A 14,868-nucleotide genomic window follows, 5' to 3' on the forward strand; every position below is an offset into this window, starting at 1 on the left:
TCCTGTACATACCCTGACTAGGGATTGAACCCACAACCTGGGCATATACCCTGACCAGTCCTCCCCACCTCCCCCCGCCCCCACCGCAACCCCTCCACCCCCATCCATGCAGGGGACGATGCTCAACCAACTGGCTCCTCACCAACACTCTTTATTGTCTGTCTTATTTATTGTGGCCATCCTGTGTGTGCGAAGTGGTATCTCATCGTTGTTTTGAGTTGCATTTCCTTCATGACTATTCATGCTGAACATCTTTTCATGTGATTGTTGACCATTTATCTATTTCTTTGGAGAAATATTTATTCAAATCCTTTGCACACTTTTAAATTGGATTATTTGTCTTTTTATTGGGTTGTTAAGAGTTCTTTGTAGACGTTCCTTATCAGATATACAGTTTACAAATATTTTCTCCCATTCCTTGGGTTGTCTTTTCACTTTCTCATTGGTGCCTTTGGAATCATATACATTTTAAATGTTTGTGGAGTCTAACTTACCTAACTTAAGGTCATGAAGATATATATATAGTTTCTTTTAAGAGTTTTATAGTGTTAGCTCTTATATTTAGGTTTTTGATCCACTTTGAAGTAGTTTTTGAGTATGATGTGAGGTAAGGAATAAAATTATTTTACACCAAGTAATTATGTGACTTGTCATGGCTACATCGCTAGTCAATGGTGTACTCCAGAGCCAGCTCCCAGTTGTTACTTGCTATCAGAATTCTTGAGTCTAGCTCCAGGTCAACTGCTAATGATCTCTCTGAGCCTTGGTTGCCCCAACTTTAAAAATCCGGTTTTGGAAAACAAACAAACAAACCGGTTTGGGCTGCATTGCCTTAAAGTTCCCTCCAGCTTTTTATTTGCTGTCAGTTTAAGATTGTCCATTTTCCATGATCTTATCTGAGCAGGCCTCTGTGCCAAGAGGAGTATGTATGTCCCAGGCGTTGTGTGTCAACTGAAAACAGTCCTCAAGGCCTCCCCTTAGTCCCCAGGGAGCAGGCCAGCACCTAGAGCTGTAGGAAGCTCTGCTGACAGCCTTCATTATCTAGAAACAAAGAGCAGGGGTAGGAGAATCCTCAGGAGCGTGTCCCCCCCCCCCCCCCCCCATTCCCGAAAGAACACAAACAGCCTCATTAAGTCACCTGCTAAGGGCCTGCGCCCACATGTCTGGTTGCTTTTTTTGCACAAGAAAAGCCTTCAAAGCTCTCTTGCTTTTCTCCGAGCTGCAGATGACAGAATTACTACAATAGCTCAGAGCCATGCTCAGGCCCGTCTGGGGACCTGGGCATCTGTTGTCTTTTGTGGTTCCCTTGGCTACCAGCCAAGGATCCCTGGAGGGAACAGGTCCTTGGGATTAGGGGAGAAATGATTCTTCCACTGTAGACCTCATCCTGTCCTGCCCTCTTGTCTCACTACCACAATCACTACTGCACAAAGCACACGCCCGTGTGCGGGACTTCCCATGTTCCTGTATGTCCTGCTTTGTGGGCAGGAGCAGAGCAGCCTTTGGTCTAGAGGTAATTGGTTCCCACCCGAGTACCTGCCATATGCCTCTGAGTTAAGAAATTTTCCACTCTGCTCAGTGGGAACCTGAGCTATTCCTGGCCTTGTGTGAACTCCGAGGAGTATTTTGTCTGCCTTTTTGGGTGGTATTTCCCCAGCTTCGGGAAGCTCTTTATATATATGATGTGTTTCTCAAAACTTAGCTGAGGACTCAAGGGATCCCCGTGCAGACCTTTAGAGTAAGCTGTCTGCAATGCTCTCTCCTCTCCAATATCCTGTCCTGTGAATCCTAGCCATCCTGGTCTCTCAGCACCGTGGCTTCATAACTCAAGGAGATGCCTGCATTCCACCTTTTCCTTCTGGAAATTCTCTCTAGACACCCAACTAGTGCGATTGTGGCACCCAAGTATGAGTTTAACAAGGATGGTGGGTGAGGGGAAACACACAGTGTTCAGCCCATTTTCTATGATCTTTGACGAGTAAATTTGTTGCATAAAAGCACAGATGGGCCAAGTTGAAAACTTGGCCTGGAGACGGAGGCTGCGTGATTTTGAGCAAGACACTTAACCTCTTGTAGCTCAAGACGGCTGGAGATAGCAGTCCTGGTGGCTCATCACGATGTTCCATGGATTAAACGGGCTAATGTAGATGAAGTACTTAACATAGACCCTGTAATATGGTTAAGTGCTTGAATTGGTAGCTTTTCACAGCCAAGTACTAGGCAGCTGGTAAAGAGAGTAAGGTAGATCTCTAGGAGCTGATCTGGAGGGATTTCCAGTGGGAAAAATATAGTTTACTACCTTTAGTGGGAGAAAAAAGGAAATGTAACAGGCACTTTTATTTGTAAAAGAAAACATAATGCTAAATCAGAAACAAATGAAATTATAGAGGTTAAGGAGAAATAGGAGGGGAGGAAATGGCATCTAGCTCTCAGCATCCTGTTTATGTCTTTATACTAGTGGCCTGGTGCATGGATTTGTGCACATTGAAAGGCATCGGGCTCCCTCCTCTCAGAACCACCGCTGCCAAGTCACCGCAGCTCGGCAGTAAACTGGATTTGGGGCTGACAGTGCCCCAGCCGAAGGTGGAATTGCGCTGCCCCTCGAGGAATGGGGCTTCGTCCTCTCTGGTTCTGGGATGCGTCACTTGAGAACCGCTGCTGCCAAGTCACTGCAGCTCGACAGCTCCTGCCCTGGGTGGTCAGTGCATGTCATATATACCGGCCGGTTGGTTGAATGGTAGCTTAGCCTTCTATATATATAGTTTTGACTTTTGGAAATGTATGTTTTCATATTTTAAAAAATGGACCCTAGCTGGTTTGGCTCAGTGGATAGAGCATCAGCCTGTGGACTGAAGGGTCCCGGGCTCGAATCTGGTCAAGGGCACATGCCTGGGTTGTGGGCTCAATCTCCAATGGGGTGTGTGCAGGAGGCAGCCAATCAAGCTCTCTCATCATTGATGTTTCTCTCCCTCTCTGAAATCAGTAAGAATATAAAAAAAAAAAAAAAGATAGGACATTGCCCTGGCAAGGTGGCTCAGTTGGTTGGAATATTGTGGATTTGATCCCCGGTTGAGACATGTGCAGGAGGCAACCGATTGATGTTTTTTCTTTCTCTTATCAATAAAAACATATCCTTGAGTGAGGATTTAAAAAACAGAAAAATCTTAAATTGAATTTTAAGCAAAGAAATTAGCAAGTTAACTATATACCAAATGGGTAAGATTACCGTAAAGGAAAAAACTGAATTTAAGGAACTTTTGAAGATAGCACTGTGTGTATATACTATCAATATAAGAACTAAAAAGAAATCTTGGGACTCAGCAGGTTCATTTTACCAAGTAGTCAGAGTTAACATCACTCAGTGCAATGCACTGAGGACCTAATTATCACTCAGGTGGCATTCCTGCCCAAAGTGAAAACCTCAGCCCACTGAGGAAACAATCTGCCAAACCCTGAGGGAGGGACATTTAAAAACCGTCTTGTATTGTTTAAAAATGTCCATTTCACTAAAGACGAAGGCTGAGAAACTTTAGAATTGAAGGGAAATGCCAGGACAGTATTGGGGACAATATAGTAAAATGTGAACTGTTATATATTAGATAATAATAATGTGTCAAATTTCTGAAACTTGATCATTGTACTTTGGTTACATAAAAGAACACCCTTTCCTAGGAGATACTTTGTACTGTGTGCATAGAAAGATAAAGAGCAAATGAGAAGAAATGCTAAAGATGGGGAAGTCTCGGTGAAAGGCTCTATGGGAGTTTACAACACTCAACTTTTCTGAATGACCGAAATGCTTTAAAGTAAAACAAAAAAGAGAGAAATGGTAACACTTAGTTTTATGTTAACAAATTTAGTATATTTCTTCCCCAAAAAGATAAATCTAAATGCTTGCTCTTGGTGTATACCCCAAGTGTTAGCCTTCAAATTACTTAAGGAGAAAAATTTGGCCTAAAATGAAAATGCACAGAAGTTTACAACCACATTTATTAGAAAAATATTATCACTTGGAAGTTCCTTTCTTTTGAGGTCGAAGGTTCGATCCAGGGCATGGTTCTGTTTTCAGCAAACCCCCTCCACATGGCAGGAACCCCAGCTCTGGGTGCTCTCGGGCCCAGGCATGCCCCAGTCCAACCGCAGACCCAGCCCACCCTCCACATGAGGAGTCATGAGAAGCAGGCAGGAGCCGGGCCTGTTCTTTCCATCCAGATGCAAGGTGGAAATGAGATCCCAGAACTTGGCAGCGGCAGCAGCTGTCCAGTTTGCCTGCGGAACTTGCACTTCACCTTTTCTTCACAAACTTCTTTCTGGAAGCATTGGGATTTAACCGTCTCCTCCCGGCCCCCAAAGTGTTGTCTCGGACCTGCAGGGTAGCTGAGCGGCTGGAGATGTCGTTCTCTGCAAAGGGAGATACCCCAGCCTCATAGTCAGGGGCAAACACATCCGTTTTCTGCCGGGCCTTGCGGGAGAGTCGCAGCTGAGGGAAGCGCTGGTCCTCAGTCAGATGAGGGTTGACGGCATATTTGCCCCCTTTGGGAGTGGGAAGTGAATACTGCAAATAAGAAGAAAGGCCATTAGAAGGACGGTGATCCATTTTCATACAAGTCAGATCCTGTTAATGTCAGCTTACTTGACAGCTCTGGATGCAGGCGGATGACATCAATGTAGTCTCATCCACCGCCTGCTACACGCTAAGCACATGACATGCATCTTCCCACTTGATCCTCCCCTCAACTCACAGATGAGAGGGGCTAGAATGAACTCTGTAGTGTTCAGTTGAAACTGAAGTTATAAATTCAATTTTTAGTACATGTGTATATATTCACCGTCTCTGCCCACCTGGACAGAGACGCCACCCTAGGACAACGAGCACACAAGTGCCAAGATATTTGCTTCTAAAAGTCATTCTTCATAAAGATGACCCAGAGCTGCTCAGAGAGATGGCCGATTCCAGGGCAGGGGCACTATAAGAGTCGGAACATCTTGCTATGCTGGAAAGTGGAAAATGTTCAAATAATTGGGACACAGAAGCCAGGCTGAAAGGCCTCTATAAACAGTGTGAACATCTAAGTAAATATGATGGTGATGGATCACAGCCTGAAGACTAAAAGTCCACAGACCACACTCACATAAATGAATACATTAAGAGGAGAAATTTCCTCTTTACAGCAGAATGCCAGCTAATGTAGAAAGAATGACGGAATTAGAAAATCACCACTTGGCAACCATCACTGTAAAAACTGATTCAGGTAACTTTAACCACGAGTTGAAGTTGGATGAGAAACAGTATTACACAGCATTAGAGTATCTTTCCGTAAGTTACTTATCACTAATGATAACGTTACAGGAAATTTGTGGCAAAGTTGGAATATGGCCTCAAAGATTAAAATCTTTGTGAAATCTAAGTGAAGGGTGGGTGGGCATTATTTGTATTATTTTTGCAACTTTTCTATACATCTAAAATGATTTCGAAATACAAAGTAAAAAAAAAATTTCTTCTCGCGCATTAGAGGCAGTGGCCACTTGGAGAACTCAGTGCCAGGCTGGCTACACTGTGGTAGTCCTTTGTCTCTCAACCCATCTCTCTCGATTCCTTAGAACAAATACATGGCTGTGTACCCAGCCGGCCTCTCTTCTGTGCTGCGCATGTAAACACCTCTTCCTCTCTGGTCCAAGGAGCTTCTGGAAATCCTGCCCACCCCAACCACTCGCACAAATCTACCCGCCATCCTGTGAATGCCCGCCCTCTTGTGGCCCCACATGCATTTGGCCCTTGTCACTTACTGCCTGGAATTACCGGCTATTTCTCATTAAACTGCCAGCTCCTCAGAAACCTCACCCCCATCTGCATTGATGACAGGCTCTCAGTAACTATCCTGTAGGAACCACGAGGATTTTTTGTCCCCCGTTCGTTTCGATGCCGGTGCTAAGAGGTCTCGCTTTCCCAGCCTTAGGCCCTGCCGTTGGAGGCTGAGAGACACGCCACTCACCCGGAGGCCCCGCGGGTTCAGCACCTTGGGGTTGCGGGAAAAGTGCATCCGCAGGGTCCCGTCGTCGCTGACAGTCACAGAGACTTTCTTCAGGGTCTTGTTTCCACAGTGTGAACAGAACACTCGGCTCATGTCGGAGGTTGTCCTGGAGACATAAAAGCAGATGCTTCGGACTGAAGCCACAGGCAGCAAACCCTGTCTCCAGAGCACAAGATGAGTCACAGGACTCAAGAGGAGGGAACGATAAGAAATGGGGAGTCTGAACAATCTCTCTGTTCAGACCCCCAAACACTGTACACGTCATAGACCAAGGCCTTCCAGCCTCATGCTGACCACATAACCAAACTGCAGCTGCATTTCTCAGAGGCGAAGGGAAATGACACCATGAAAACTGAGCATATTGCTACCTTAATAACAAATCCTTACTGAGCTTTGTCAGGCACTCGTCTACAAGTTTCATATTAAACCAATCCTATGAGGTTGCTACTATCTTCAATTTACACAAGGGGGTAAGGTAAGGTAGCTTTCAAGATGACACAGCTCACAGGGCAGGTAAAAACCCAGGGAGTCCGGCTCCAGGTTCAGTGCTCTTAACATTACCGTCCTTTCTCAGGGGCAGATTATTACAGCTCGAAATACTGTGTCCCCACATGTGAGCCCGGGCATTAAGCCAGGAGGTGGTTCTAGAGGTGCCAATAATGTATTAACGAATCATAGAGGAGACACCATATAGGCTGCTATGGTGGAATAGGTGTGGGTGTTGAGGACAGACCTCAGGGCCTTCCTCTTTTCTATCCACTAAAGCCCCAACGATGGACCTCCCACTTATGTATTTTAAAGAAAATCTCTGGCATCATTTCATCAGTAAGTATTTCAGTACTTATCACCAAATAAGGAGGGCTCTTTGCTCCAGAACCCACACCCTAAATCCTATGCCACTACAATAAGGACTAAAACCCCTCCCTCGACTTCTCAGGTGGGCGGCCGCTGGCCGTCTGTCCCAGGGGTTTCAGTGCCTGGTGGGATGAGGTATACATATGAATGAGGTACGCAAGGCAAGGCTCTCCTTCAGGAAGTTCGTAGAAGGGACAGGAAGAGAGGAGAGTGTTCGGCAGAGGGCACGGGTTCGATGATCAGCTACTTACCTGAAACAGCCGTGGCAGCGCAAGATGTAGCTCCGGGCCTCCCGGATCAGCATGCCGTTCACCGCCAGCACGTGCAGCCCCATCTGAAGCAGAACATTCTGCAACCAACAAGTTAAAGCAGCACTGAACTCAGAGCACAACTCAATTTTCTCTTAACGTCTGTATGATGACAGTTGAAGGGACTTCACAAACCTTGGTTGGGCTCCTAAAGGACTCCTGCTAAGGAAAAGCAAGCTTAGGGTGGCTCTCAAGATAAGTAAAGTAGGGCAAGGACCCAGAGTTACCTCAAGAGCTGGGATCTGTGCTCAGCAATGTCTCTTAACAGAGACATTTATTTTGTCAGAGCAAATATACTCATTTCTGGCCTGGAAACCCTCTATACTTTCCCCGAGTACTTCACTGAGCAAAGAACATTGTGTAAAAGAAAAGCACCAACAGATTATGAATAGAAAACATTAAAGTCTAATGTCTTAGCCCTGGCTTGTGTGGCTTAGTGGTTGGGTATCGTCCCATGCACCGAAAGGTTGCCAGTTCGATTCCCGGTCAGGGTACATGCCTGGTTTTCGGGCTTGATCCCCAGTAGGGGGTATGCAGGAGGCAGTCAATTGATGTTTTGCTATCACATCGACATTCCCTCATGTTATGATTCTCTAGCCTCCAAGCAAACTAAAAATTACCGAAGAACACAAGCAAAGTTTCTAGAACCATTAAAACAATAACCCTGTACAGACCCCCAAACCTCGGAGGGACGGGTATGACACTAAGCCCAGAGCTAACGGATGCCCTCCACCCACCTGCATGGCGAAGTCTGTGGTCACACAGCCGACCCGCACGTCCTTCGGGACGGTGCACTGTTCAAAATCCCGCTGGATCTGCTTGATGTTGCTGGGGGTTATCCACCCCCCATCGTCATCACTGCCGTCATCTTTCCTTTCTTCAAACCCATTCTCTTCCTCCTCACTTGGAACATCCTCGCCTTCGTCGATCTGAAACATAACAGAATTCACGAACCTCCAGCCCACAGGAGCAGCAGGAGAAGCTAGTGTGCTGTCTGTCACCAGGAGGAGGTAGCCATCAGGGCCTTACCAGCAGCTCCTGCAGATCACGATCAATATTAGGCAAAGGGTTTCTCCAGAACATGAAGGAACTGAATTCCCGGTCCTCAGGCTCACCGGCTGGGTGTTCATGTTCCACTGCTTCTCGTGGGGGTTTAGGCTGAGGTTAAAAGAATAACAATTTTAAAACCTAAACACTGAGAGGGCTATGATATATAGGACATACAAGTCAGACCAGACAGGGCGGGACAAACTATAATATTAGTCTAGGTAAATTTGGTTCAGTGTAAACAGTTAACTTGTGGAGATGTGACTTGTGGCAGAAAGGGCACGATGAGCACGACTTGTCTAAGGAATTACCTTTGAGGGCAGATGGAAACCAGAAATGTGTAGAGGAGTTTCGGGGTGCTGAATTGATGAGCTCACTTTAGCCTTAAAAAGAAAAAAGTGACAGCTCTAAGCAAAGAAATACAGTTTGAAAATTCAACATGGAGTAATTAAAAGAGAAAAAAATATTTTCCCTCGGTTACTGAAGTAAAAGATATTCAATGTTTAAAAAAACTGGAGGTCTAGCCAGGTAGCTGTTGGTTAGAGCATCATCCCAATACCCCAAGGTTGTGAGTTTGATCCCAGTCAGAGTACATACAAGAATCAACCAATGAATGCATAAATAAGTGGAACAACAAATCTATGTTTCTCTCTCTCTCAAATCAATAAAAAAATAAATAAAAAAAAGAACCAGAAAATATAAATACATACAGTCACGTGCCGTTTAACGACAAGGACACATTCTGGAAGATGCGTCATTAGGCAGTTTCCTCATTGTGCTAACATCACGGAGTGCACTTACATGAACCTGGGTGGTGTAGCCTATTCCACACCGAGGCTATATGGTATACACGCCGTCCGTGTGGTTCGTCACCGACTGAGATGTCATTATGCGGCACATGACTGAATAATTACTCCGTGATTCCACCACCAAATAACAGCTTTGGGACATTTCTTTTTTTGTCCTTATGCATAAAGCTGTAATGAACACCATCACCCATAAACTCAAAAGTGTCTTTGTTTTGTTTGTTTTTATGTATCTTTTTATATATCAGTGATGTGAGAGGATCACTGATCAGCTGCCTTCTGCCCGATTGGGGATTGAGCCCGCAACTTGGGCATATGCCCTGACCGGGAACGGAACCGTGACATCGTGGTTCACAAATTGGCGCTCAATGACTGAGCCACCGCGGCCGGGCAACTCAAAGGTATCTTTGGTTACATCCTTAGGATAAATGCCTAAGAGTGAACTGCTCTTAGTGAAAAGATAAGCTGTTTTAAAAAAGCTTCTGATACAAAATAGGTAAGTCCTGCCCAAAAGGCTGCAGGAAAAGGCAATTTCTAAGATTTAGGAATTGGTGGATGCCAAACAAAAACCCAGGTACCAGTCAGAGTCAGTACAACTATTCCATTCAAACCTCTCCCCCAAACATTCCAGTGACATGCTGAAGTTTGTAGTTTAGGCATCACTTTTTTTAGACTTTTTAGAGTGAAGGACTCTAAACCTACATGAAAACAAGCTGAGGACAGTTCTAGCAAGTATAGGAACATGAGCCCACCATGGTTTTGATGACTCAAGGCAGAGGAGAGCAAGCAATTCTTTGTCATTAATTATTATAAGGTTAATTATCTGGCTCCCAAAATTTTCTGACCTTGAAAAAGCCAATAGGGTCCAGGCACAAATAGATTAGTCTCTTCAACCTAGGCAAGGCGGCCAAGTCCCTAAAAGCACAACAGGAACCCAGAATTTTGGTATCAGGGTTTAAAACAAAACAAAACAAAAACAAGCAAAAAACCCCCCCACAAGCACCTAGTATTCTTGCTTCTGAAAAAATTTCTAGTTAAAAAAAAGTGAGACTGTCGCTTATTTTCACACTTTCTGCATTTTTCAAATTTAACCAATCTTCCCAAGAACCTACAAATCAAAAGACTTACACACATTTGCTAACTGCAATGTTTGACCCTTATTTGGAACCTGATCCAAACAAATAAACTATTTTTACATTTTTATAAAATTGGGAAATGTGAATGCTAACTGGTTATTTTGATAAGAATAGGGAGTTATTAGAATGCTATAGGTATATAATAAGGATGGTTTTGTGGTTATTTTTTAAAAGAGACACACCTATCAGTGAAATATGATGTCTAAGTTCAAAAGGGCTGGGTCAGTAGAGAGGAAAACAGATCGTAAGTTGATAACCGTGGAAGCAGAATGGTGGGGACCCGGGGTCCATTCCCTCTACTTTTGTGTATCTGATACTCCCCATAATAAAAAAGTTAAGACAAAAGAAACCCCCCCAAAAACCAACAGTCCTCCCGATTTACCTTTTCTGGTTCTTGTTTTAAGTGTGACACCCCAACAAACTCTGCCTCCAGCTGGTAGGTAAGTGCCAGTACTTGGATGTCCGTGGCAGAGAGGCTGGGATAGTCTCCAGTTTTCTTTGAAAACTCAGTCACTGTAAACAAGAGTCTCAACTTCATTTAGAGGCAAACAGTCATAGGACCGCAGATAAAGATAATGAAAGACTGAAAAGAACTTAGGATCAATATGTCAAGAAAAACCCCTTAAGACTATCACCTATTTCCTCATCTTTTTTCTAATCATAGCTGACATCTATATTCTCTACCACCAAGATTCATGCCAGTTAGGTTTACTGTGATATCCTTATTGAGTACAGATGAGGAACGGGAGAACAAAGCTAATAGGAAGGCACTCAAAGTTAGCATGATATTTGCAAATGATGAGTTTTTGGTATTATGTCAGGATAGAAGGTCTCTTCTCTCCCAGTTCTAAAATTCTTTGATGTTTAACAATTGAGATTAATAGAATGGATGACCAAATTCCAAAATGGGATGGAAAGTTAATCCAGCCAATATCTGTTGTAGTCTATGATAGAAAAACAAATTAGTGGTTGCTTTGTAATACATATTGGACCGTTTTTATGTATTAAAAAAACAAACACTACCCCCCCCATGTTGTAAATGCCAGCTGTTATTGTTATTCTCCTGAGACATCAACAATAAACATGCACAATAACATTTTCTGACATATTAACAGAAAGGGGTCTTGTGCTACACCACCACATGGAACAGTAACTATACTGTTTACATTTCCTAAAAGCAGATACCAATTAACAGCAGCAATTGTACTGGGCATTTACTAGTAGTATCTCACAGGAGGCACTGTGTTAAAAGCTTTGCATGTCATCCTTCAACCAAATCCTATTACATGCTATTAGTATTTGTTCTGAAAGATGCATTAACTCCCCCTTAAATCTTTCACAGTAAGTTGGTGGGAAAAGCTACAGAAGAGTCACAAACTAACAGTGTAGCAAACATTTTCATTATCAGCCCCTAAACCCCACAAACACTTCCAGTCACCTAGGACAGTGGTCGACAAATTCAATAGTCAACAGAGCCAAATATCAACAGTACAACGATTGAAATTTCTTTTGAGAGCCAAATTTTTTAAACTTAAAATATATAGGTAGGTACACTGTTATTAACTTAATTAGGGTGCTCCTAAGCTGGCCTTTGCTAAAAACGTCCTCAATCTGATTGAGGTACCTTCGCTGAGGTCGACCCCTTCCAACTCTCCCATCCACACTCGTCTTGTAGACGTGTTTCGGGACTTTTCCTGGGCACCGTCACCTTGATCCCTAAGGAGAGATCAATGCTGACTCCCAAGCCAAGTGTAACTGTTTCGTTTTCTTTCAGGACTAAATGGGAAGCCAAAGGCCACCCCTTGTTTTTATGAGCTGAGCCTGGTCTCCATTTCCAAAACAATGACCACTCTGATCTACCTAAAAGACATGGTCAAGAGCCCTGGCCGATTTGGCTCAGTGGATAGAGCGTCTGAGGCCTGCGGACTGAAGGGTCTCAGGTTCGATCCCGGTCAGGGGCATGGACCTGGGTTGCGGGCACATCCCCAGTAGGGGGCGTGCAAGAGGCAGCTGATCAACATCGATGTTTCTGGCTCTCTATCCCTCTCCCTTCCTCTCTGTAAAAAAATCAATAAAATATATATTTAAAAAATAAAAGACATGGGCAAGAGTAAGAAATCCAGGTTCTTTTATTTTTAATCCAAACAAACTCACCGAATGGTTGCCAGGCACTAGCCACTATGCTGAGTGGCAGCGCTCACTTAACGCTCCAGCAACCGCGGAGGCGGGCGGTTTTGCTCCCATTTTACAGACGAGGCGATCGAGGCCGAGAGGGTCTGAGTGTCACACCCAGGGTAGAGCCAGCAACTGGCAAGACCCCGCGGACGCAGGTCGGGAAGCATTTTTCTCCCACGACCTCCCGAGAACCTGAGGTTCCTAAATCAGCTGCTGATCAAGGGGCCCCACCCCAACTCGCACCCGAGCCGGCCCCATCCGCACCCCGGACCCGGCTCCGCCATGGCCGCCGGGGCAGGAGCACTCACCCAGCCGCACGTATTCCGGGAAGGGCTCTTTGAAACGCAGCTCGTAGGGCAGGACGGCGAGTCGTCGGCGCGTGGCCTTGTCCCGAATCTCGGTGACCACGTCCCGGATGGTGTAGATGTTCTTCCCAATGTCCTGCACGGAGACCGGCCCAGCTCATCGCCCCCGCGCGGGCCGCCGGCCCACAGCCTGCTCCCCGCCACCCGAGCTCCCCGTACCTGCAGAGCCGCGTCCCGCAAGAACGCCCCGGCGTCCGCCACAACGTGCTCCACCGGCGCCATCTTAGCTAGACGACCCCGAGCGCGCCTGCGCCTGCCCTGCGTCCCACTCCGGCTTAGGGAGGAACGGCCGCAACTGGGCGGCGCCCCCTGGCGGCCACTCCGGCACCAATCGGCTCCGGCTACTTGTGCGCATGCGCACTGCGCCGGCCAGGGGCTGGGGACGGGGCCGAACCCTGGGGGTGAGAGGGGGAGATACCTGAGGAAATAGGTTTCAGCATCCAGGCCTTAGCGCTTTATTTTTTTTACTTTTATTTTATTTTTATTTTTTTAATTAACTCTTTATTGTTCAGATTATTAAAGTTGTTCCTCTTTTTACCCCCATAGCTCTCCTCCACCCGGTTCCCACCCCACCCTCCGCCCTCACCTCCCCCCCACTGTCCTCATCCAGAGGTGCACGAGTTTTGTCCAGTCTCTTCCCACACCCCCACACCCCTTTACCCCAAGAATTGTCAGTCCATTCCCTTTCTATGCCCCTGGTTCTATTATATTCACCAGTTTTACTCTGTTCATCAGATTTTTTATTCACTTGATTTTTATTTTTTTATTTTATTTTTTTTTAAATATATATTTTATTGATTTTTTCCAGAGAGGAAGGGAGAGGATAGAGAGTTAGGAACATCGATGAGAGAGAAACATCAATCAGCTGCCTCTTGCACACCCCCTACTGGGGATGTGCCCACAACCAAGGTACATGCCCTTGACCGGAATCGAACCCGGGACCCTTCAGTCTGCAGGCGGACGCTCTATCCACTGAGCCAAACCGGTCAGGGCTATTCACTTGATTTTTAGATTCACTTGTTGATAGATGTGTATTTGTTGTTCATAATTTTTATCTTTACCTTTTTCTTCTTCCTCTTCTCAAACTTTTTAAAAATGAAGAAAATCCATACAGGGTGTTCAGGGAAATAAGGGTGATGCCTGGTGTAGCACAGGGTGACTGGGTAGCTGGGGACAGGGTCTCTCAGAGGTGAAGTGAGCCCCGAAACACTTTTTAAAAAAAATTTTTAAATTTTTATTGTCTAAAGTTTTACATATGTCTCCTTCCCGCATCCCCCCACTGACACCCCCCTTCCGCCATTCCCACCCCAGGCAGGCCCCCACCGCCCCTGTGTCTGTGTCCATTGGTTATGCTAATATGCATGCATACAAGTCCTTTGGTTGCTCTCAAACCCCCCTACCTCCCCTGCCATTTGTCTCTGGATCTATTTTTGTTCATCAGTTTATGGAAACACTTCACTCTTGTGGAGCTCCTATTTTTTTGTGTTGTTGTTTTTTTTTTAAGTGAAGAAATCTTAAACATTATTAGGAAAATCTGGTCACTTTAAAGCAGTTTGCATGAACAACACTTTCAAATACATGTAGGACAATGTATAACTCATTGAGGTCTTCCAAGAGAGAGAAGGCATTGCTGGCGTGCCAGTGAAAACCCGAGTTACCTCCCAGAACAACCGGAAAATGCAGCCGCTATGAGACCCCGTGCTTAACAGAATGGGGAATGGAACCCGCTACCTTTCAGCGTACTGGGCAATGTTCCAGCCAAGTGACCCACACCGGCCAGGACCACAACTATTTGATGACTTGATTAAATAGCTACCTCTCACCTGTAACGTGGGGCTAACGATAGACCCAACCCCGGGGTTGGTGGGAGGAGTAAGCGACCGGCATTAGGGAGTCCTCGACTGATCGCTGGGGAGCGAGCACTCCGGCGAGTGGGAAAAGCTTCGACTTTTAAACGCGCAGAGGTAAAAATAAAAAATAAAAATAAAAATAAACGAGCAGAGGATAAGAATCCCTCCTCCCCGCAGAGGATCCCAGGCCGGGCCTCGGTTGCCCCACACCTGCGGCCCGGCCAGCCTCTTCCGGGTCAGGTGACCGCGCGCGGCCACGTGACCCGGCCCGAGTGCGGGCGCTGGAAGGCGGAA

The 14,868-nt window shown here is 45.6% G+C and overlaps 1 protein-coding gene and 1 long non-coding RNA gene across 4 annotated transcripts; both read right to left on the minus strand.

Annotated features, from left to right (window-relative positions):
• Positions 1-3,935: 3,935 nt before the first annotated feature.
• NOB1 (NIN1/PSMD8 binding protein 1 homolog) lies at positions 3,936-13,031 on the minus strand. 3 transcript variants are annotated; one of them, XM_023756001.1, is made up of 10 exons: positions 12,884-13,031; positions 12,668-12,800; positions 10,567-10,697; positions 8,554-8,625; positions 8,225-8,353; positions 7,933-8,124; positions 7,139-7,236; positions 5,994-6,138; positions 4,634-4,785; positions 4,417-4,555 (listed from the first exon to the last, which is right to left on the minus strand). In XM_023756001.1, the coding sequence occupies exons 1-9, from the start codon at positions 12,944-12,946 to the stop codon at positions 4,663-4,665; spliced, it is 1,086 nt and encodes a 361-aa protein (XP_023611769.1). In that variant the 5' UTR covers positions 12,947-13,031; the 3' UTR covers positions 4,417-4,555; positions 4,634-4,662. The 3 variants fall into 3 exon arrangements, with proteins under 3 accessions (XP_006091228.1, XP_023611769.1, XP_023611770.1); XM_006091166.3 differs by lacking the exon at positions 4,634-4,785 and having other exon boundaries at positions 3,936-4,555; positions 12,884-13,030; XM_023756002.1 differs by lacking the exons at positions 4,417-4,555; positions 4,634-4,785 and adding an exon at positions 4,809-4,994.
• Positions 13,032-13,770: 739 nt separating this feature from the next.
• LOC111826522 lies at positions 13,771-14,793 on the minus strand. Its single transcript, XR_002829860.1, has 3 exons — positions 14,548-14,793; positions 14,125-14,237; positions 13,771-13,933 (listed from the first exon to the last, which is right to left on the minus strand). It is a non-coding gene; the product is annotated as an uncharacterized LOC111826522 (long non-coding RNA).
• Between the last annotated feature and the right edge of the window lie 75 nt (positions 14,794-14,868).

Source organism: Myotis lucifugus, unplaced genomic scaffold (genome assembly GCF_000147115.1).
Source record: "Myotis lucifugus unplaced genomic scaffold, Myoluc2.0 scaffold_88, whole genome shotgun sequence".
NCBI classification, from domain to species: Eukaryota; Metazoa; Chordata; class Mammalia; order Chiroptera; family Vespertilionidae; genus Myotis; species Myotis lucifugus.

Excerpts from the sequence above, each read along its gene's own strand:
- NOB1 (XM_006091166.3), bottom strand. The coding sequence starts at position 12,946 with ATGGCGCCGGTGGAGCACGTTGTGGCGGACGCCGGGGCGTTCTTGCGG. Across the intron at positions 7,237-7,932 it reads CCACAGACTTCGCCATGCAG|AATGTTCTGCTTCAGATGGG; the intron begins GTGGGTGGAGGG and ends TGTTGGTTGCAG. Across the intron at positions 4,556-5,993 it reads TGAACCCGCGGGGCCTCCGG|TATTCACTTCCCACTCCCAA; the intron begins GTGAGTGGCGTG and ends TCTTATTTGCAG.